Source organism: Leptodactylus fuscus, chromosome 9 (assembly GCF_031893055.1).
Source record: "Leptodactylus fuscus isolate aLepFus1 chromosome 9, aLepFus1.hap2, whole genome shotgun sequence".
Lineage (NCBI taxonomy): Eukaryota > Metazoa > Chordata > Amphibia > Anura > Leptodactylidae > Leptodactylus > Leptodactylus fuscus.
This window is the reverse complement of record NC_134273.1, coordinates 32,743,436-32,764,287: the sequence shown is the minus strand read 5'-3', so window position 1 is coordinate 32,764,287 and position 20,852 is coordinate 32,743,436. Positions and strand designations below refer to the sequence as shown.

The 20,852-nt window shown below is 41.9% G+C and overlaps 1 protein-coding gene across 3 annotated transcripts in view; it reads right to left on the bottom strand.

Moving 5' to 3' along the window:
• PHF2 (PHD finger protein 2) overlaps positions 1-20,852 on the bottom strand; it is a 186,679-nt gene that overhangs the window by 12,913 nt on the left and 152,914 nt on the right. For 2 of the 3 annotated variants that reach the window (XM_075287606.1, XM_075287607.1), the window contains exons 17-20: positions 20,221-20,378; positions 15,853-16,121; positions 8,522-8,617; positions 1,702-1,811 (exon numbers count right to left, since the gene is read on the bottom strand). In XM_075287606.1, the coding sequence (XP_075143707.1) occupies positions 1,702-1,811; positions 8,522-8,617; positions 15,853-16,121; positions 20,221-20,378 (633 nt within the window). The remainder of the gene's footprint in view (positions 1-1,701; positions 1,812-8,521; positions 8,618-15,852; positions 16,122-20,220; positions 20,379-20,852) is intronic. The other variant, XM_075287608.1, reaches the window with a different exon arrangement.

Here is a 20,852-nt window from a genome sequence, read left to right as displayed (position 1 = left end):
TTTAGAGAATAACAAGTGTAAAGGAATAAAATGAGTCTAAAGTTTATTTTATAGGTGTGGTTTTAAAAACAAAAGTCCTGGAGATGAATTTATGTCAATTAAATATTTGATGGTTTACACTATTTTTGAAAAAGAAAAGCAAAAAGTCAAAGCTAAGAGTAAAGAAGCGGGAAAGCAAATCAGGTGCACATAGAAGCAAAGGAGCAAAGCTAGAACATAATAATGCAGGTAATGGGAGACTTCCTGAGGATATGTAGTGAGCGCCTTCACCACTGTCACCACTACTAGAACAAACAAAAAACTGACTAATAAATAAAATAAAAAAATAAATAAAATAAAATATTTTAAACCCAAAGAATGTAGTTTTTATATACCTCATAAGGTTTGTCATTGTTTAAAGTTGTTCAGCTGCTGTGTGTGTGTGTGTATGTGTATATATATATATATATATATATATATATATATATATATATATATAAAGCAAGTTCAAAATGCTGTAAGATATATAAAAAAAAAACCAAAACAACAATACTCCCCTTATGGATCTGACATTGCGGCTTCCGTTCCGATGCTGCCTTGGCCACTAACCAGTCTTTTTTCTGGCCCCATCACAACACAAAACTAAGGGTTACTCAGCCAATCGTACCAGTGGTATTCTGTCTCGGTTTCCAGTGTGTCGAGAAGGACCACAAAACCAAGCCCTGCAGATGACCCAATGCAGCATCGGAACTGGAGCAGCGACTATGGAAGGATGAGGCGAGTATAACATTTTAAATTTTATTTACAGCATTTTGAGTTGTTTTGGGGGTTTTTTCATTAAAATTTGGCCTGACAACTTTTTTTTTTTAATGTTCAATTCAAATTTTATGATTTTCCAATTTTTCAAATTTTTGTAAGCCGTGAAATTGGATTATAGAATGCCAAATTATCACAACTGGAAGAGTTTCCCCAATTTTGACATATATCACATACCAATCAGATATACCCACGCTTCTCAAGCTATGAGATACAGTACCCTCTGATTTTGGCTGTGATGCCAGAGAAGATGAAGATACCATAGCAAAGATCAAATTATGCCACCAATTATGAAAGTGAATTTTTCCACTTGGGGCCAAAAGGTCTTCTATGACATATAAGTCAATTCTAAACCTCCTTGTTTGCGAACCATATAAATCCCAGTTGAAAAAGCTTGAGAAGCCCTGAGATATACCGCAAGTGTTAAAAGAATGGGAACCACACTGACCTTTAGAACAACAGGATCCTGGTTCCCATTTTCCACTGAAGTTGTGGCCCTTTGTGTATAAAAGTCAATGGAAGGTTTCAATGGTCAATGGTGTCATAGATGACATGTCATAGATGTGAAATGTGGGAAAAACTCTTTCATTACTATTCTTTAAAATAGAAATATAATTTTATTTTTTTTTTCAGGAAAATAGAAAGTGAACAGTTGCACACCAATAACTGGTCACCATAAACAATAATATATATATATTTTTTTATCAAATTTTGTAAATTTGATAAAGCTTGGCCAAACCCAAACTGTGTTATTCCACATACCATTAGTCTACATTTCTATAAAAGGTATATTTAATACCGAGAGGTTTACAAATATAATCTGTGGGCTTTCCCTACTTTAGCAGCCATTTTGAAAAGTGACATCACACAAAAGGCCATGTAAGAGAGCCTGTTGCACTGTCTCACCTGCTGGGATAACTTGGCTGCAGCAGCTGCAAGTCCTGTTTCAATAGAGGCCACTCTCGTACCTTCACGGATAGGTCTGTCTTGCCGCGGTATGGAGGGGCCAACTCTCGCTAAATGATAAACATTTAATAAGGAACCGGCATGAATATGATAACATGCGAGGACCTTACAGAGTCATTCAATTCATAAGACCATCTCCAAGGAAATAAATCAAACCCTAGTTAGGAATGGAGAATTTTGTAGGAAAAAAATATTGTATTTTATTTTTTATTTCTCAATCTCTGCTATTACTACACTCAATGCTTTTAAAGAATACTGTCACATGGCCATGTTCCATAAAATGGAAAAAATGTATTAGGCTCTACCAATCCTGAAAAAAATAGGTGAACTATACAGCCCTAGGAACCACTAATTAAGGGGCCAAAAAGTGAGATCCCAAAGAACAAGCAATGAGTACATTAGGACTTGCTGTCTATTCTTAGGGGTACAGGTACTGGATAATGCCTGATCTGGACAAAGTTTGACAATGGGCAACTTAAAGGCAATGTATACCTTTGTCATCTATCTATATCTATTATTGATTAGGGTTGTTTTGTTTTTTTTTCTTCATTAAAAATTCACTTGCACTCATATAATGCAAGCTGCTATGTTCCTATCTCAGAGAGATACGTCTGATGAGCTGCCAGGCAGGTTCTGTGACTATTATCTCTGTTCTCCTAACTGCTCCTAAACACTTATTTTAAACTGGGGCCCCATGGATCGGAAACGCCGCGATTTTCCTGCGGCAGAAACGCCGTGGGAAAAATTGTGGCGTTTTACAGTAACTGCAAAGTGGATGGGATACTTGTGAATCTCATGCCAACTTTGCTGTAAAAACCGTTGTGTGGATACAATGAGATTTCCAAAACCGGTGTGGTTTTGGAAATCACAGCATGTCAATTATATCTACGGAAACACTGGCGGTTTTCCAATAGATAGAATTGTAACTGAAAGCCCGTGGAGGAAAACTCTGTCAATTTTACGTTTGAAGTGCTGCGGGGAGAACCGTGATGCGTTCCCATTGCGGTTTTTCCGGCAGCGCTTTATAGTTGCGGGTCGTCCCGTGGGGCCATAGCCTCAAGCTGAATTCTTATCAAACTGATAAGCACTCAATTAAATCGAGGAGCTTATGTGCAGTTAGGACATCAGAGATAACAGTCTCAGAAGCAGACGCTGAAATGAGAACACAGCAGCTTGCACTATATAAAAGCAAACAGACTGTTTTTTATAAACCTTATCTGAAAAATGTTTTCTAGCCAATAATAGATATAATGGAATAAAAAAAAAATACCATGAAGGAGTACATAGCCTTTATATTTAAAGAATGTAGCCATACATGGGCAGATGTGTTTTTTTTTATTGATTTATTTTTTTTACATCATTTAAACCTATACCCTGAATCCTCTGACCCCTATCCAATTTGCTTGGGACACTCTAGGCCATATAAGCACACTGTATTTTGCATAGTGCAGTGCTATCCTGGCCAAAATGAGTTATTATCGTAGAGGAACATGTTGATTGGTTCTGGAATGATTATACAGAGTAATGTGTTGTTGACAAACTGCTATTAAGGGAGCCTTCACACGGAGTTACGCTGCGCTCATTCTGAATGTAAAAGCTTGTGCTCACCGACAATCACCAAGTCAACCCACGTCCCGACCCCATCACCATCCTCTCCGCACCACGAATGAGGGCAGGGTCTGGGTCCAGATGGTGACGGGACGTGGGTTGACTTGGGGATTGCGGTGATTGTCGGTGAGTACAAGCTTGTCAGCGGCCGGGCTGCACGTCCCAGTGCCCGAAGGACACGGTGAAGCTGGGCGTCACCCCCTGATGCTGCAGGGACATGCACACAGCATCTGTCATGGTGGCACACCGCTCACACCAAGCCAGACTCCACCATCCTCTCCGCACCGTGAGTGAGGGCAGGGTCTGGGTGACCCTCTCTGGTGTCCTTTGATCCGCTGCTCCTTTATACACAGCTCCAGTGCCAGCCAGCATCGGGCCAGCAGTCAGCATGTCCCGATGCTGATGTTGAACTGCGATGCTGGCCTGATAAGGGAAAAGTACCAAAAAGGCCTCCCATTGATTTCAATGGGTAGCGCACGCATGCCGGCTCCCATTCAAGTCAACGGGAGCTGCTTTTTACGCGCTCATTCTGAATGTGTTTTTACATTCAGAATGAGCGCAGCGTAACTCCGTGTGAGTGTTTCTTCACTGGTTGGCAGCACGATTAGACGAGGCATTATAAGTACGAGCATTCCTAGGAGCGCTTGTTCTCGACAAGTGCCTCGAGTCCTGCACCCAGCAATAACGCAGGCTCTATGTTTTAACTCAAGAGTTTAAAACCTTTACAGATATTTGCTCCTATAGATAATTTAGTTTGTGTATCTTTAGCCATTATAATCTTTTAGTTCTGGTTTTTTTTTTTTTTTTTTTTTTTTTTTTTTATTGGTTCCTTTAGCTCATTTTAGCAATGAATGAGTATTTCGCTCACTGTCCTACAACTATAACTTTTTTACTATGAGTTGCAGAAAGTTGGATGCATGAAGTTTTTTTTCCAAAAGAGATGTAAAGATACAGAAATGTTCCACATGCGGTTTACACAAACAGCAGTCCTGTTCAGCAAGCAGAATTTTTTTGATTATCTACTAAAAGAGATTTTGCAACATTTAGATATTGATTATCTTATCTTAGGATAAGTCATCAACATCAGTTTGGTGAGGGCCTGAAACTTGCCATCCCCACCGATCACATGACATCATCAGCTGTCTGTACCGGAGCTACGGAGCTTGTAGAGCCAGGGGCAGACTGCTCCCTATACAATGGTCCAAAGTTGTTCAGTGGGTTTTAAAGGGACCGTAAACATAAAAATACATTAAAAAAAAAAAAAAAAAAAAGTCTGCAAGTTCCAGATCAGTCCTGCAGATGAGACGGAAATCTACTCCTAATCCCTAACTTTTGAGACATATGGTGTCCTTTAAATTATAAAATGCAAATTCTGAATAATTAGCTTGTGTTCCGCAAAAAGGGAATGGTTTCCAAAAGAGGAAATATTCATAAATTTCCAGGTTACATTTTATAGGTTCTAGCATAAAGACACATTAAAAAAAAATAGCCTTTTATTCCTTTGTTAATGCTCTGAACGTACCACAAGGGTACATTGCACATTATACAGTTCTATTGTACTTAATTTTTTTATTTTTTTTAAATATAAAATATGATGGCAAAACCATAATACATGTTTCATGCAGAATTTAAAATGACCCTAGGTGCACATTAGCATGTGCACATTTTTGTAGTGAAATTCAGAGCAACACCAGTAAGTTTACCTATAAGATACGAACTGGTATAAATTTCTACAAAAACCTCACATCACTAACCAATTGTTGGACCAGAACTCTGCATTTAAGGGGTTGGTTCATTCCTTGGCTTTGATGTCATTGCTCAACATAGATTTAAGGTATAAGGGAACCTAAGGAAGGAGATTTGGGCTCCCTGAACCAAGCAGCATGACAGGCTCACTGGTTTTCTGTAGCTTAAAAGGAGGTAGGGGTGGTCATAGCCACTGGTGGCCTCTTGTTGGCTTCTTTCTGCCCATCTCAGTATATAGAGACCTGTCAATCAAGCTGAGCCAGAGGTCGGAGCCGCCTAGTGGCTGAGCTAGTCGGTTTCTGCTGACGGTTTCCCTTCTAAGAACAGTATTCACACTTTGATTGTACGCTAAAAGGCCTCTGTTATTTTCCTATGGGTTGGTCTCATTTCAGCTATTAGGGCTGTGGGAGTAAATTCACTATTGTCCTACATATCAGAATCTAGTCTCAAGCCTTACTATGGCTATAGATGCATTATATCTTACTGAGAGTTGTAGTTTCACAGTCACATTTATGTTAGTTACCAAAGAAAAGTGTACTGTACTTAGGTCTCCATCTCCATTCGGTCTTCCGTTCAGGGAGTGTACTTGGAGACCCCCCAGATGGAATAAAGCGGTGAGCTTATGAAAGCACACCGGCCCCATAGACTATAATGGAGTCCGTGTGTTTTCCACGCACTGTCCACATAAATCACGCAGAGAGAAAAGTACTTCATGTATGACTGTCCTCTCCGCATGACTCGTGCAGACACCGCACGGAAAACACACGGACCCCATTATAGTCTATGGGGTCTGTGTGCTTGCATAAGCTCACCACTTGTCCATACGTTTGGTATTCCGTTCAGGGGGGGGGGGGGGATGATCTCCAAGCACACTCCCTGAACGGAACATGGAATGGAGATGTGAACTGGGCCTTAGTGTTGTAGCTTCCAAGTTATAGACCTATGAGATCTAGATAGGGATTGGCTTTACTCTCTGAAGAAATAAGGTTCATACATCCAACTTTGTAAAATAATTCATGCAATACGTCTCAGCAGAATATTTCATGATCATCATGGTTCATGATCTTGAATTTTTTCCTTTTGCAATATTTGATCAACTTTACCTATATACTGTAAATGTCTATCTATCTATCTATCTATCTATCTATCTATCTATCTATCTATCTATCTATCTTTTTCCCACAAAATGTCCATTTAAGATCACACATGTACAAACATTCATCTGTAACGCACAGTATATAAGGAAATGGGATTATATTTAGTGCTGTTCGTTGTTTTATTTTTTTATTACTTTATGCTTGCCTACTTTAAATATTAGGGTGCATTCACACGACGTAACGCCAGCATGTATCACAGCCGTACACGCCGGCGCTACAGCAGGGCTGCCGAACACTTCCCATTCATTTTGTACGGCTGTGATACACGCTGGCGTTACGTAGTGTGAATGCACCCTTAAAGGGGTTTTCCGATCTTTAAAAATTGTCTGCAGATGGTTTAAGATGTAAGCCAGTCTCAGAATATGGTTATGGTCCTGATGTCTATCACCTTCTTGTGTGGCCTCGCCCATTCTGAACACATGGTTTTTTCCTTTCTCCAACTCCCTGATGTAAAGGAAGTCTTATCTCTACTATGCACATGATAGGGGATAACGGTCTGATTGGTGAGGTCCAACTACTGCAACCCCCATGGCCACGGTTAAGTGCTGTCACCCCATTCATTCTCTATGGGACTGCCATAGCTAGTTAATAGGGTTGAGCTGATCTTGACTTTTCAGGATCGATTTTGAAATCTGATTTCCGATCATTTTTCATTCAAACCCGATCTCGATCCCAATGCAAGTCAATGGGATTTTTTTTTTTACTAATCAGAGATCGAATTTTAAAAACAATCCTATTCACTATACAGCATGGAATCTAACAACTGAACGCTTTAATTGTTAGAATCCACGCTGTGTAGTGATTTTTTTAAATCACTAAGTAGCCAGAGGATTTTTTTTTAAATCCTCTGGCTACTTAGTCCCCCCTGGTGTCCACTTACCTGCAGAGATGGCTGGTCCGGTGCCCGGTGTTCTCGGTCTTCTTTGCCTTGCTGCCCCCTGCCTCCCAGGGAGAGTGTGGGCGGGTACAGGGCGGGGAGACGTGATGTTTCCCTTCCCAGTACCCGCCCACACTCTCCTAAGCCACAAGCCCGCCTTCTTCCTAGCTCTTTAAACACTAACCTGGGAGGCGGGGGCAGCGAGGTGAAGAAGAACAAGAACACCGGGCACCGTACCAGCCATCTCTGCAGGTAAGTAGCTAATAGAGAAGTTAGCTAGTCTGCCATTAGAATGAATGGACGCAGCCGGCGCGCAGGGGGTTAAGGCTGTGTGTCGGCTGCTTCCATTCATTCCTATGGAACCGCAGTGGAGCCTTCACACTGAGTTTACACTGTGTGAAGGCTAACGTTAGCTTTTCCCACAACGCTTGGCCAGTAGCAAAGCATTGTGGGAGATAATCACCGATCTCGATCCCACCTAAAAAGATCATTTTCGGGAATTCCGATCATGAAATTTTCTCGATCGCAATCCGATCTTTTCCGAACACGATCGCTCAACCCTACTAGTTAAGCACTACACTTGGCTATATCCAGCAGTCCCATAAAAGTGAATAGAGTGAGCGACTAACCCTCTATTCATACAGAGACATAGGGGCCCACATTCATGTGACCCCTTGGTTTTAGAGGTTGGATCCTCATAAATCAAACAGTGGAAAGGTTAACAAGCTAATAGAGTACCCTTTTTAAACACTATTTTAAAAATTGTAATAGAGGGGCATGTATACTGCAAATAGAAGCAAATGTAGTTCTCTACATTGGTAAGCCCTGGCGGCATCAAAACTAAGGTGTAGAACAGAGCTATACAAGACAATGAAAAGTAATAACTTCTGATCTACAATGACATTGTATATCAAATATATGTACTTTCTGCATTTGTAATAAGCTCGGAAAACCTCTTTAAATAAATTCATCACCAACAATCCTGAACATCCCCGACCTCCAGCAGCATTTTTTCAGTTATCAACAACTTCTGTTATTTATATAGTATTTGTGATGAGACTGTTGAATGTCAAGTTTAGCATTACACAATCCACTGTACCAATGAATTATGTGATGGTTTTGATGGTATGGGTGCTTAGACAAAAATGACCAAAATAAAGTGTATAAAAAAAAATAATTAAAAAAAAATTATATAAAAACCTAAAGGGATAACATTTATAGTTTTTAATGTTTTGTTTTTAGTTAGAATATCATGTTCAATTCAGTTGAGTTCTGGTGTCTTGGGTAAACTGAAAAAACACTGCTGTGCTTTATACAAAGACATGGTAGTGGGCGTCTATACAGCAGGTGGATTACAGAGATGCATGCTCACCTGTGGGGCTATATGGAGCATCATCAGAACATTTTCTCTTCCGTGATCGAGATTTGAACACAGGATTATCTTCATCTGACTCGAGAGATGGGTAAACTACACAAACAGAGATCAGTGTTACTGGAGCGTACTGCACAATCTCCAATACAAATGGTGAGCAATTCTCCATGGTCTTCTAAGGACACAAGATGAATTTAGGCAGAATATCATCTGGGCCATATGCTACACTTTTCTATTTAGAGAGACGCTCCGCTTTTGCAGCAAGAAAAATCTATCCAGGATCTCTATGAATAGCAATTCACTAACATGGTATGGACATCATAAAACACTCCCGGTAGCTGCGGGAGCAATATAATAACACTGTAATACTTTCCCAATATTCATACTATGGACATGTCAGCTAGCAGATTTTTTTTTTTTTTAGGCAGTATATGCCAGTTCTCAACTTAAAGTGTACCCCCGATCATAAAACTTTTCATAAATGAATAGTACAAGTAAATATAAGAAACTAGTTCCTTCTAACATAGAAGTCTATGGAGGGGTAGGAGGAGGCTGCTGGAAAACATACACCCAAACTGCAGCTGCAATGCTCTAATAGACCTACTTAGATACTCTTTTGACACTCTTACATCTTGCAAGATAATGTTCTACCGCTGTATCATTTAAATCAACTAGCCAGCAGCCTCCTCCCCCTTCCTCTCACCATAGACTTCTATGTGTGAGGTTGGATACAGATACAAGTACTGTTTAGATGTATTAGTTTGAGCGATGGGAAGGAAAAACGGCCTTATTAGTGGAGAAGGAGACTTTATACTTTAATAAGATATCTTACAAAGTTTCTTATTTTCACCTGTACTATTCATTTACAAAAAGTTGTTTATAACTGGAGGTGTACTTTAAAGAGGACCTATCATCTCTCCTAGTTTTTAAGTTGTTTCTTCTGTGTTTTCTTGTTCCTCTGTTATTCCTGCTAGTAAATGTTGGAAGAAGCTGACAAGTTCGTGTTCCAGTTAAACCGTTCACATCTGCTTTTGTATTCCATCCGGGGAGAGTCTGCATGGAGACCCCCCTGAACAGAATACAAACGCAATTGCAAGCACTGTGGTGTAAAAACACACGGATCCCATAGACTATAATGGGGTCCGTGTGCTTGCCGCGCACTGCCGGCACGAATCATGTGGACAGGAAAGTGACTTGGGAACTACTTTCCTGTCTGCAAGATCCCTGCAGAGATCTGGCGGCAAGCATATGGACCCCATTATAGTCTATGGGGTCCATGTGCTTTTACTGCACCAGCGCTTGTAATTGCGTTTGGTATTCCGTTCAGGGGGGGGGGGGGGTGCCATGGACTGAGTGAACAAGGGCTTAGAGATGTGTACCCTGATACTTTCCAATTGCAGCTGCCATTGCCAGATTATGTAGGGACACACCATTTTATAAGGGCAATTGTAACACCCCTTGTCAATTTCTTCGTAAATAGTTGGAATAAAAAAGGAACACCAAAATGTAAAGTTATGGAATAATATGCTCCAGACAAACTTCATGAAGAATGCAAATATTCACTAAAAGACCAGTTGGAAGTGATGATAGGTCATCTTTAAAGTCTGCATGCTGCAATAAACAGCGGCCTACTGTGTGCTTTGCTGACAGGTCTGATGGCGGTAGTCTAACATATTACTATATTGCTCCTACAGCTACCAAGAGTGATTCAGATATCATTATGTTAGGGGATTTTATTTATGGAATTACCATATTCTAAGGGGTTTTCCAAAATATTAGCTTCAATATACAATTATTAAAAGGGTTGTCCAGGCTGGGAGAAGGTGGGGAAAAAACCCAAAAAAAACATACTCCCTTGTCCCTGGTCACTGTCCAGTTCCGTGCCGTCCAGGGGCTTTTCCGATGTCACGTGTAACGGCCACAAGTGACATCTAGTGTCCTTTCCCAGGCCGCTGATTTTCTGATGGAAAAGCCCCGAGCACCAGGAGCACTGGAGACAGGTGAATATGTTTTTTCTTTTTTTTTTTTTTGTTTTTAATCTTTCACCCTACCTGGAAAACCCCTTTAAGACACTAATGTTGCATAGCCCCCACATTGTTGGTTTGCTTGGTCCCCCAGGAAACTTTGTTAGCAGCAGTATGGACAACGCCTAAGATAGCCATCAGTATCTTATGAGGATAGACCATCAATGAGGCAGTCATGGAAAACCCCTTTAACTATTCCAAGCCAACAGTCTGTATAGTCGCTCTGGCTTGGAATAGGTAAAGGGGTTTTCCATGACTGCCTCATTGATGGCCTGTCCTAATAAGATGGGTGCCCGACGCTCAAGGCCATGACAAACAATGAGAATTTTCATTATACAACACTGTACACTCACAAGCGCCTGTGCAGAGTATTGCAGCCTTGTCCCATTTACTTGAATACAAGCCTGCAATACCCAACACAGCCACTATGAGGTGGATAGAGCACAGAAGTAATGCAAACAATGAACAGATTGCAGTACTCGCCATGGCCCCTTCCAATAGATGACCAGCGGGGGTTAGAGTGCCAAGCTCCCAACAATCTCATATAGATAGACCATCAATATGTCAAGCCCTTTTCACAGACTATGTTTAACAACTCAGAAGAACACTTTTAAAGAAAGTTCCATTTATTGTATAATTAAAAGTTCTTGATTTTCCTAATATTCTGTGTATCAATTGTTCCATTTTCAAGATCTGTGCTTACAGCCATTTCAAGGGAATATGTTGCCAGAATTTTTCAAGGAAACGTGTCCCGCTCCTGTAATGGGCCTGATTTGTACCCGCTGTAATAAATCTATGAAGGTTCCTATTCAATGACTAGACGCCAAAATCTTCAAAATTGTGAAGAACTGATGTACAGAATATATAAGTAAACTGGAGAACTTTCCATTATATAGTGAAAGTAAATACGCTTCGTTGGCTAAGACCAGAAAACGAAGGATGTAACGGATTTCATCTACCTGGAGTGCAGTTAATTGGGATAATTTTTCATCTATTAAATGAATAAAACATGAGTGATGGTGATGGAGACGACATGTTGTACACGCCAATTGAGGAATTGGCATCTCGAAGTGTATGAGGTATACAATACACCAGAATATCACAATGGTGGGGGGACAGGACACAAATGTGAGAGCACAAGTAGGTCCTAACTACACTCCAACTAGCTGGATTACCTAAAAAACAGAGATTAGAGTTATGTAATGGAAATGAGTGGTGGAAAGCAATATACACACATAGACAATGAAATAGAACGCGGTGACACCATCTATGGTCCAGGTCATGGTCCGGGGGATTAGGGTAGAAGCTATACTGGATACAAATTGGTAGTTGGAACAATATGGTGGCTTCATAGGGGGTGGTCACACTGATAATACATTATACCTGGCATTGTATATGGACAGCACTACTACTATATAATGGGGCATGGAGTGGCCGACACCGTCATGCTCTTATCTGGTGGAGACATTCAGAATCTCTTTCATGACCTCTACAGGGTTCTTTCCATCTGTATACAGCGATGGCTCTGCTACCAGTCTGTGTATGGTGTGAGCGCAGACTCTGGATTGATTTTGACAATTAGCCCTGTGTCTCCTTTAGGCCGGGCAGCACAGTATTACTTCTCTTTCATTGAATGTGTATGACCAGCTGCACAGTACCACTTCCTATCAGTTTAAAAACCGGTAACATGTTATAGAACCAAAACCACACTAACCACTAAAAGGAAAGGGACGAATTGCTCAATTGTGTCCCTTCCTTTCTGATCAGCTCATCTTGCAGGGTGGACTAAACAGTACATAGGTGTATAGTACATCTGAGTCTGTACAGAGCTCACGCTGCTTTCCATTCCACAAATGATAGCCTGGAATTGGGCTATAATCCAGTCGGTTTATCAGGGGAGGTATTCTACTGGACAGCACATAGTGTCCTGTGACTACTTCAGTTCACGCAGCTTCTGTACTGTACACAATCCAAAAGACTGGTCATTGAGGTCATTTAAGCAATAAGTTCTAACCCCTCCAAAGAAATACATTAAAGGGAAGTTGCAAGAAGGTTAACAGTATTCCATACTCATCTATATAGCATGCAGGCCATCAATATTAGATGTGCGAGGGTCCAAAGTAAATTTAAAATTTCGTGAGTCATGCTGTTCACTGATAGTACAAAGTGCAGTGGTGGGTGTCGGTACTGCAGCGCTGTCTCATAGACTTCAATAGTACCAAAACTCACACCTACAGTTTGTACAGCAAGTGAGCAGAACATCTCCCAAAATGTATACAATACCATAAGCCAAACTGTCTCGTTGCAAGTGACATAGACCCCTATAGAACTAACATTGATGGCCTATTCTTAAAGAGGACCTTTCACCATATCCGGGCACAGGCAGTGTTATATACTGCCAGAAAGCTGACAGTGCGCTGAATTCAGCGCACTGTCGGCTTTCCCGATCCGTGCCCGGTGTAAAGCGCTATCGGTCCCGGTACTGTAGCGCTTTACAGTCAGAAGGGCGTTTCTGACCATTAGCCAGAGACGTCCTTCTGCCTCGCGGCGCCTATCGCGCTCTACTGTGGAGCCGGGAGGAACGCCCCCTCCCTCTCCTGATAATGCTCGTCTACGGACAAGCTGTGTGAGCAGAGGGAGGGGGCGTTCCTCCCGGCTCCACAGCACAGCGCGATTGGCGCCGCGAGGCAGAAGGACGTCTCTGGCTAATGGTCAGAAACGCCCTTCTGACCATAGAAGAGCTACGGTACCGGCACCGTAAGCTCTTCACACCGGGCACAGATCGGGAAAGCCGACAGTGCGCTGAATTCAGCGCACTGTCAGCTTTCTGGCAGTATATAGAACTGCCTGTGCCCGGATATGGTGAAAGGTCCTCTTTAAGGATAAGCCATCAGTAGTAGAAAACCGATATCCTTATTAAGTCCTTTACTCTGATTCTATGATGGATGAGAGCAATGGACGTCAATAACCTGAGTGTGAACCTTGCTTTACAACATATGTGTGTGTCACCTTCTCACATGGATGTGGAGCAGCCATATTGCTTCCCCAAATCGTCCCCACACTGCTGTTCCAGTGCATAGGCAGGGTATGTGAAATGTACCTGCTGTAAACTTATTATAATAGTTCTCCCAATTTGCTTGCAATCTGTATGCGCACATTTATTGTTCCCAAAGTCTCTGCATTGAAGTCTGGAAGCCAAATTTCTTTATAGTAGCCTGCGCTCACCACTGGAAGCAAACCCGAAATCTATTTACATCAGGCCACCGGCTGTTTCTGATTTCAACCGCAAATGGAGCTTTAAATTAAAGGAGAGCTATTGCCTAATGCGAGCCCGGACTCAGACGTCTCCTACATATTCATTTACCTTCAGAAAGAAATTGAGTTCACAACATTAAACCACCTAAATTATATTACTTTTCTGCACGTCAATACAAGGAGAGAAAGGGAGCAACAAGGAATCTGCACAGAAACCTCAGTGTTCACTTGACGTCCAAACCTTGGCAGCCATGTTGGTGCAGACGCAGTGCTAGCTGACAATGCAGCGCCCTGGAGGATGGTGTCCAGGTCATCTCAAGTGGTGGCGTGTGTGTGGTTGTCCACGTATACCAAGACCTTCATCAGTAGGAGTCTTAAATGTCTGACACAACCGTGTCTGCTACTCTTGGGGTGTGTTCACATGGGAAACTTTTTTATGCCAAAATTAGCATTTTTTTTTACATGCAGACTTGGTTGCAGAATTGCAGTGGATTTAATATATGGGTCACTTTCTGCAGTACGTGGATGAGATTTACCTTACTACAGTATTTTAGTAAATACTTGAATTTCTGTTCCTTTGTTATCCCTCCTGGAAATGTATGAATAAATGGACAATTGGGTGTTCCCATTTTCCTTTCCAGTAGGGGGTGTTCCTAAGCAGTATGACATGAATGTATATGGATATACCCTATAGACAAAGGGAATATACATAATAGTAACAGACAGATGTCATTTCCAGGAGGAAGCGCACAATGCAGAATTCTTTTTATAAAAAAAAGAAACCTATCATGAGGGCGGACTAAAAGATAAGAATATATTTGGCACAGTGTGTGTTTTTGGGATTATCTCCTTTATAGGGCCATCTATACTCACTTTGTCTGTCCTGTTAACATTTGCAGCCGCCATTCATTGTAATTTTAGAATAATACTGTCTTGTTTCCAGACACGGAGATGTGATGATCACATTTAGAAAGTGCCTGCGGCTTCTCACAACCTTTCCTTGTATCACAGAGTACTTGCCAAGTGTCACAGATTTCAGGGAGCTGCCACATTACAATGAGTCTGAAGACGTTCGCATGGTTTCGTTGTTCAGCTGCATAGAGTGTATGAAGATCCTTAGTTTAGGGATATATCGGGCCTGCTCCACAGCACCACTTCTTCTGTCCTCTATGCTGTACCTACTGTATACTACCTGTATACAAAGGGGTCGTCTCACAAAGACACAGCCTTTTTACATGTACCATTGGCTATTTGGATATCATGAAGTTGGTTATGGAGTGGATCCCTGTCAAGCTGGACCAATAGACCGAGACCATTTTTTGCCATGTAATACTACATTTTCTGTTCCAGGTTAGTTATGGTGAGAACAGAAGGTCACTAGGATTTCCCAAAATGGCCCTATGTTGATCAGCTTGTCTTTGAGACAACTCTTGTAGGCCCGCAAAATGTCTGGTGTTTGCTGTGGGTTTAAACCCTGTGTCTTGAGCATTGCAAAGGATAAAAGCCAATGCGCTATCCACAGCAATAAGGGACATGCTCTGGGTTTCCGAACTAGCAGCTCAAGACACCTTGTACTTGGGTGTTTTCTGCGCTGTGCAGATAGGATTTAGTTAATTTAAATCCCTCCCACTAACCTGCTGCAAATTTACAAGGTGTGGCCCCAGTCTGGAAGGAATTTTCCAAGTCTTTGATACTGATGACCTATAGTTAGGATAGGGGTTTGACTCACTGCACCCCCACAATCATCTAGTTGAAGGGGGTTTGTGCCACATCCTCTCCATTGTCTATAATACATAAATGTTACAAAATCACAATGAAGAGGACGTGGCGCTCACCATAGCACCGTGGTTTCTGATCACAGGGAGTGCCAGGAATCAGACACCCATCAATTTGATATTGATGGCCTATATTAAGGATAGACCAATAATATCAAATCCCCAAAAAGCCACTTTAATGTGTATTACATAAGTGAAAACGCTCCAAACCTGCTGTATTCAGTCTGACAACAGCACAAGTTGTGTTACCGTACACTCATGCACTGATGCACCTTACCAAAGTCAGAGTCTTTAAAACACGCTCCTAGGTTGTCCTGTTCCTCCTCGTAGTCGTCCATCGTGATGTTGTTCTTTGTGGCTTTCTTACTAACTCGCTTGCTCGTACACTTGTTGTTGCCTGATTTCTTAGAGTTTTGGGCTGATATGGAGTTATTTTTAGATTGGTTTGTACTCCACGACGTCTGTAGACAGGAGTCAGAAGGCAAGTTCGCCATCGACAACATGCCCTGTATTGCTTCTTGTGTGCTTGGGGACGCGGGAGGTTGACTGTGGAGCAAAACAAAAAATAAGTTTCCAGTGCAGCACAAATACCCTGACAATCCCGACTTTCTACAAATGTCCAACCTTTCCTGCATGTGGCTCTTGATCCTAATGCAAAAATTAGACCTAGCAAAACAGCACCCCACCTGCTATTAGGCTGCTCTCCTTCTCCTTCTCTTCATTCCAACTGTTATTTTTTTTTTTTTTTGCACAGAATCATCTCCGTACTCTCCTCTGACACAGAAGTCTATGGAGAGGGGAGGGGGCGGGGCTCTTAATTGATTTATTGCCTCATTCTGAGAAAGTGGTAAAGTCTTATCTTGAAATACAGAAGTGTTAAAATAGCTCCCTCACTTGTGGTATACCAGAGGTGAGTAGCAGCATCTATTTGTTGGCCTTTTTCAGCAGTGCCCTCCTATCTCAGCCCCTCTCCACAGACTTCTATGTAGAAAGTAACAGCCCAATAAGTAGAGAAGGAAACCTATTTCTTTAATAAGATATATTACAAAGTTAATTATATTCACCTGTAATATTCATTTATGAAAAGTTGCTTTATGAATGGAGATGCGCTCTAAAATTAGTATAAAGACCTGAATGTAACAACCACAGCTACGAGACACTGCCATAAAAGAGCCTTGCCCCTCTCGTTCACCAGAACAGGGTAACGCGACATGTGAGTAGTTTGCATACATGGACGTCTGTGACCTGGGACCCTGCCGGTAGCTACAACAAAGGCATCTGCACTTCTCTACTTCTTGTGCTTGGGTACTCTGACTTGTACTGATGGTGTTTCCATTGAAATACTGCTTTACAATGAAATGAATGGAAGCACCATTAACACAACTCAGAAGCATGAAAGCCTCTTAGCTAAAAGCATGGGCCCCCCTAGGCGGCTTCATTCTAGCAAACAGGGGCGGTCCCTCATAGACCTTCCGATTTGTCACAAGCCATATGAGCACATTCACTCTCTCAATGCAATGTCCTTATTTAACCTATTGATGGAACGGGAAGAAATCAGCACATCACGTGTGAAACCTGCCAAGAAAGTCTGCAGCTTGTTCCTGTGTGTGATCTCCTCTTACTCCTCCCAGAGGTAATTGTAGGTGAAATAGACCATCAAACCTGCAGGAAGAGCCGCCGCTGGGTATATGGAGAGCTCTGCACAATTAACCACCGCATATAGGAACAGGCCAGATCATTTAGTCAGGCTGGCCATTACTGAAAATAGATGTAAACCCGTATCAATGTGCAGGAAACCTGGCAATTTACCATCACATTCAATACTGTCTGTGTAGTGAAGGACATTACTTACAGCGGGAACCTCAATGAACTGTAATATACAGAATGTAATGGAATGTAATATATAATGCTATATCAAAACCCAATCTTCATTACCTGTAATGCATTTACGAAGAGTCTATTTCTAGTCATTTGCTCAACATTTCCTGCAGATATATGCCTCAGACTGCAATATTGTGTGTGTGTGTGTGTGTGTGTGTGTGTGTGTGTGTGTGTGTGTGTGTGTGTGTGTGTGTGTGTGTGTGTGTATATACACTCACCGGCCACTTTATTAGGTACACCTGTCCAACTGCTCGTTAACACTTAATTTCTAATCAGCCAATCACATGGCGGCAACTCAGTGCATTTAGGCATGTAGACATGGTCAAGACAATCTCCTGCAGTTCAAACCGAGCATCAGTATGGGGAAGAAAGGTGATTTGAGTGCCTTTGAACGTGGCATGGTTGTTGGTGCCAGAAGGGCTGGTCTGAGTATTTCAGAAACTGCTGATCTACTGGGATTTTCAGGCACAACCATCTCTAGGGTTTACAGAGAATGGTCCGAAAAAGAAAAAACATCCAGTGAGCGGCAGTTCTGTGGGCGGAAATGCGTTGTTGATGCCAGAGGTCAGAGGAGAATGGCCAGACTGGTTCGAGCTGATAGAAAGGCAACAGTGACTCAAATAGCCACCCGTTACAACCAAGGTAGCCAGAAGAGCATCTCTGAACGCACAGTACGTCGAACTTTGAGGCAGATGGGCTACAGCAGCAGAAGACCACACCGGGTGCCACTCCTTTCAGCTAAGAACAGGAAACTGAGGCTACAATTTGCACAAGCTCATCGAAATTGGACAATTGAAGATTGGAAAAACGTTGCCTGGTCTGATGAGTCTCGATTCCTGCTGCGACATTCGGATGGTAGGGTCAGAATTTGGTGTCAACAACATGAAAGCATGGATCCATCCTGCCTTGTATCAATGGTTCAGGCTGGTGGTGGTGGTGTCATGGTGTGGGGAATATTTTCTTGGCACTCTTTGGGCCCCTTGGTACCAATTGAGCATTGTTGCAACGCCAAAGCCTACCTGAGTATTGTTGCTGACCATGTCCATCCCTTTATGACCACAATGTACCCAACATCTGATGGCTACTTTCAGCAGGATAATGCGCCATGTCATAAAGCTGGAATCATCTCAGACTGGTTTCTTGAACATGACAATGAGTTCACTGTACTCCAATGGCCTCCACAGTCACCAGATCTCAATCCAATAGAGCATCTTTGGGATGTGGTGGAACGGGAGATTCGCATCATGGATGTGCAGCCGACAGATCTGCGGCAACTGTGTGATGCCATCATGTCAATATGGACCAAAATCTCTGAGGAATGCTTCCAGCACCTTGTTGAATCTATGCCATGAAGAATTGAGGCAGTTCTGAAGGCAAAAGGGGGTCCAACCCGTTACTAGCATGGTGTACCTAATAAAGTGGCCAGTGAGTGTATATATATATACAGAAACACATACACAACATATACATAACCAACCAATTCTTAGATTTGACTGTCTCTGTATCTATCTCTGATCTCTCCCTAAGGTTCAGATTTCTTGCCTGCCTTTGCTTGTAATAGGCGGCTTTGCCTCAAAAAAAAAAAAAAAAAAAATAGTAAAAACTGAAATAAAAAAACAGTGTTTCCACAATGTGGGACCTCACATTCCAAAAACCATGTGTTTTTTTTAAAAAAAACAAACAAACAGTGTTTTACATTACCTGTAAATTGGATGGGATTTTGATTAATTCCATCCACAGAAAAAAAATCTTCAGTGGAAAAGCTACGTTTTTGGAAATCGCTTCATGTCAATTATACCTATGCCAATGCTGGTGTTTTCCGTATAGGTACAATAGGGTAAGAAAGTCCACAGAAGAAAACTCTTCAGATTTTCTGTGAAAAATTCTTCAGAGAAAAATGCATTGCGTCGCTGATGCTTTTTTTTGTTGCTGCGGCTCGCTACGCAGGACCTTAGCCTAAAAGAGTTTTCTGGCCCTATCAGTTCTTTTATACGGATAACCTATCCATCAGTATCTGATCAGTGGAGGTCCGGCACCCTGACCACTCTATAGTAGTGTCGCCAGTGGTCAGATGATCTGTGCAGGCTCCAGGTGCCAAACCTGCAAAATAGTGACGGCCACTCTGTACATCAGTATAAAAAACATAAAAAATCCTTTTAATAAGATATGTCCATAAGACAAGGAATAGCCATTATTCTTCCAAGTTTAATAGATGCAAAGACGCAAGAAAGGTCTATGTCTTGTCTGTTATGGGCTGATCTGCATATGTCTTTCCCATAGAGCATTGCCTGTTATTGTACCACTGAATCTCTTCATTAAGAGTCCAGTACTCCCCCCCGCCCCCCCAAACTAAGCCTTGAAGACATAGCTACTACCTTGATAATAGTCAGCATTGGATCTATATTTCTGAACCTTTCTATTTCCATTAATTTTTTCTTATAGAAGATGCCTTCTTGCCTGCTTTACAAGCCAACATTTGTCCACTGGGACAGCTGCGTATGGCAGATATTTGCCTTAGGTGTGTTAGAAGTGTTACAAGAACGCAACAATAGTTATTTCCTTGTCACATTAAAACATCTTGACACATTCTGAGGAGCTGCGGTAAGACGTGTCTGGATTATTACCGCCAGGATACGGCATGAGGCTGCGGGCGTTCTCACTGGTTCAGACATAAAGCTGTCAGATACTGTCACACCTCCAATGTACACCGATAAATCCCGGCAATCCCACCATACATCTGACAAGTCTGCTCCTCTCTACCTACCTATTAGAATTATAATCCAAGCCGCCAACTTCTTTACTTGCTTGCAGAAGGTCCAGAATGCCCCCCGAACTTGTGCTGTCCTTCTTCACTTTGGAATTTCGGGCTGGTTTTGCTTCTGTGTCGATGTGTAGAGATCCCTCGTCCGAGGAGTCGTCGCTCTGTAGTGAGAGATGGTAGTGAATATCTCCTTCTCCTCCACTCTAATCTGTCTTCTAGCCGAGCGTCTCAAGAAACATCATAGCGCTTACTACACTGCTTTGTGCATCAAGATCAAAGAAATCCTCCATGATGTCTTGTAGATTGCTTTATGTTGTGGAATATTTCATGACTTCAGAGGCATGATAGAGACGGTTACCATGTCTTGCATATCTAGATCAAAGACATCTGACACTTGAGCTTGTATATCAGTCTATCCTCCCTTGTATACCAACGGTATTCTATGCCACCTTGTATATCACTTTACCTTATCTAATAGATTGATATTACAATCTGTACAACACTCTATCCTGTCTTTTATTAAATATGACATCATTGTACCAGGTCTGCTATATTGCCAAAATGTAATTATTACCCTGACGTGGAGCATTTTTGCACTTGTCCTATTACTGTACCTTACAGTATACAGAGTCTAA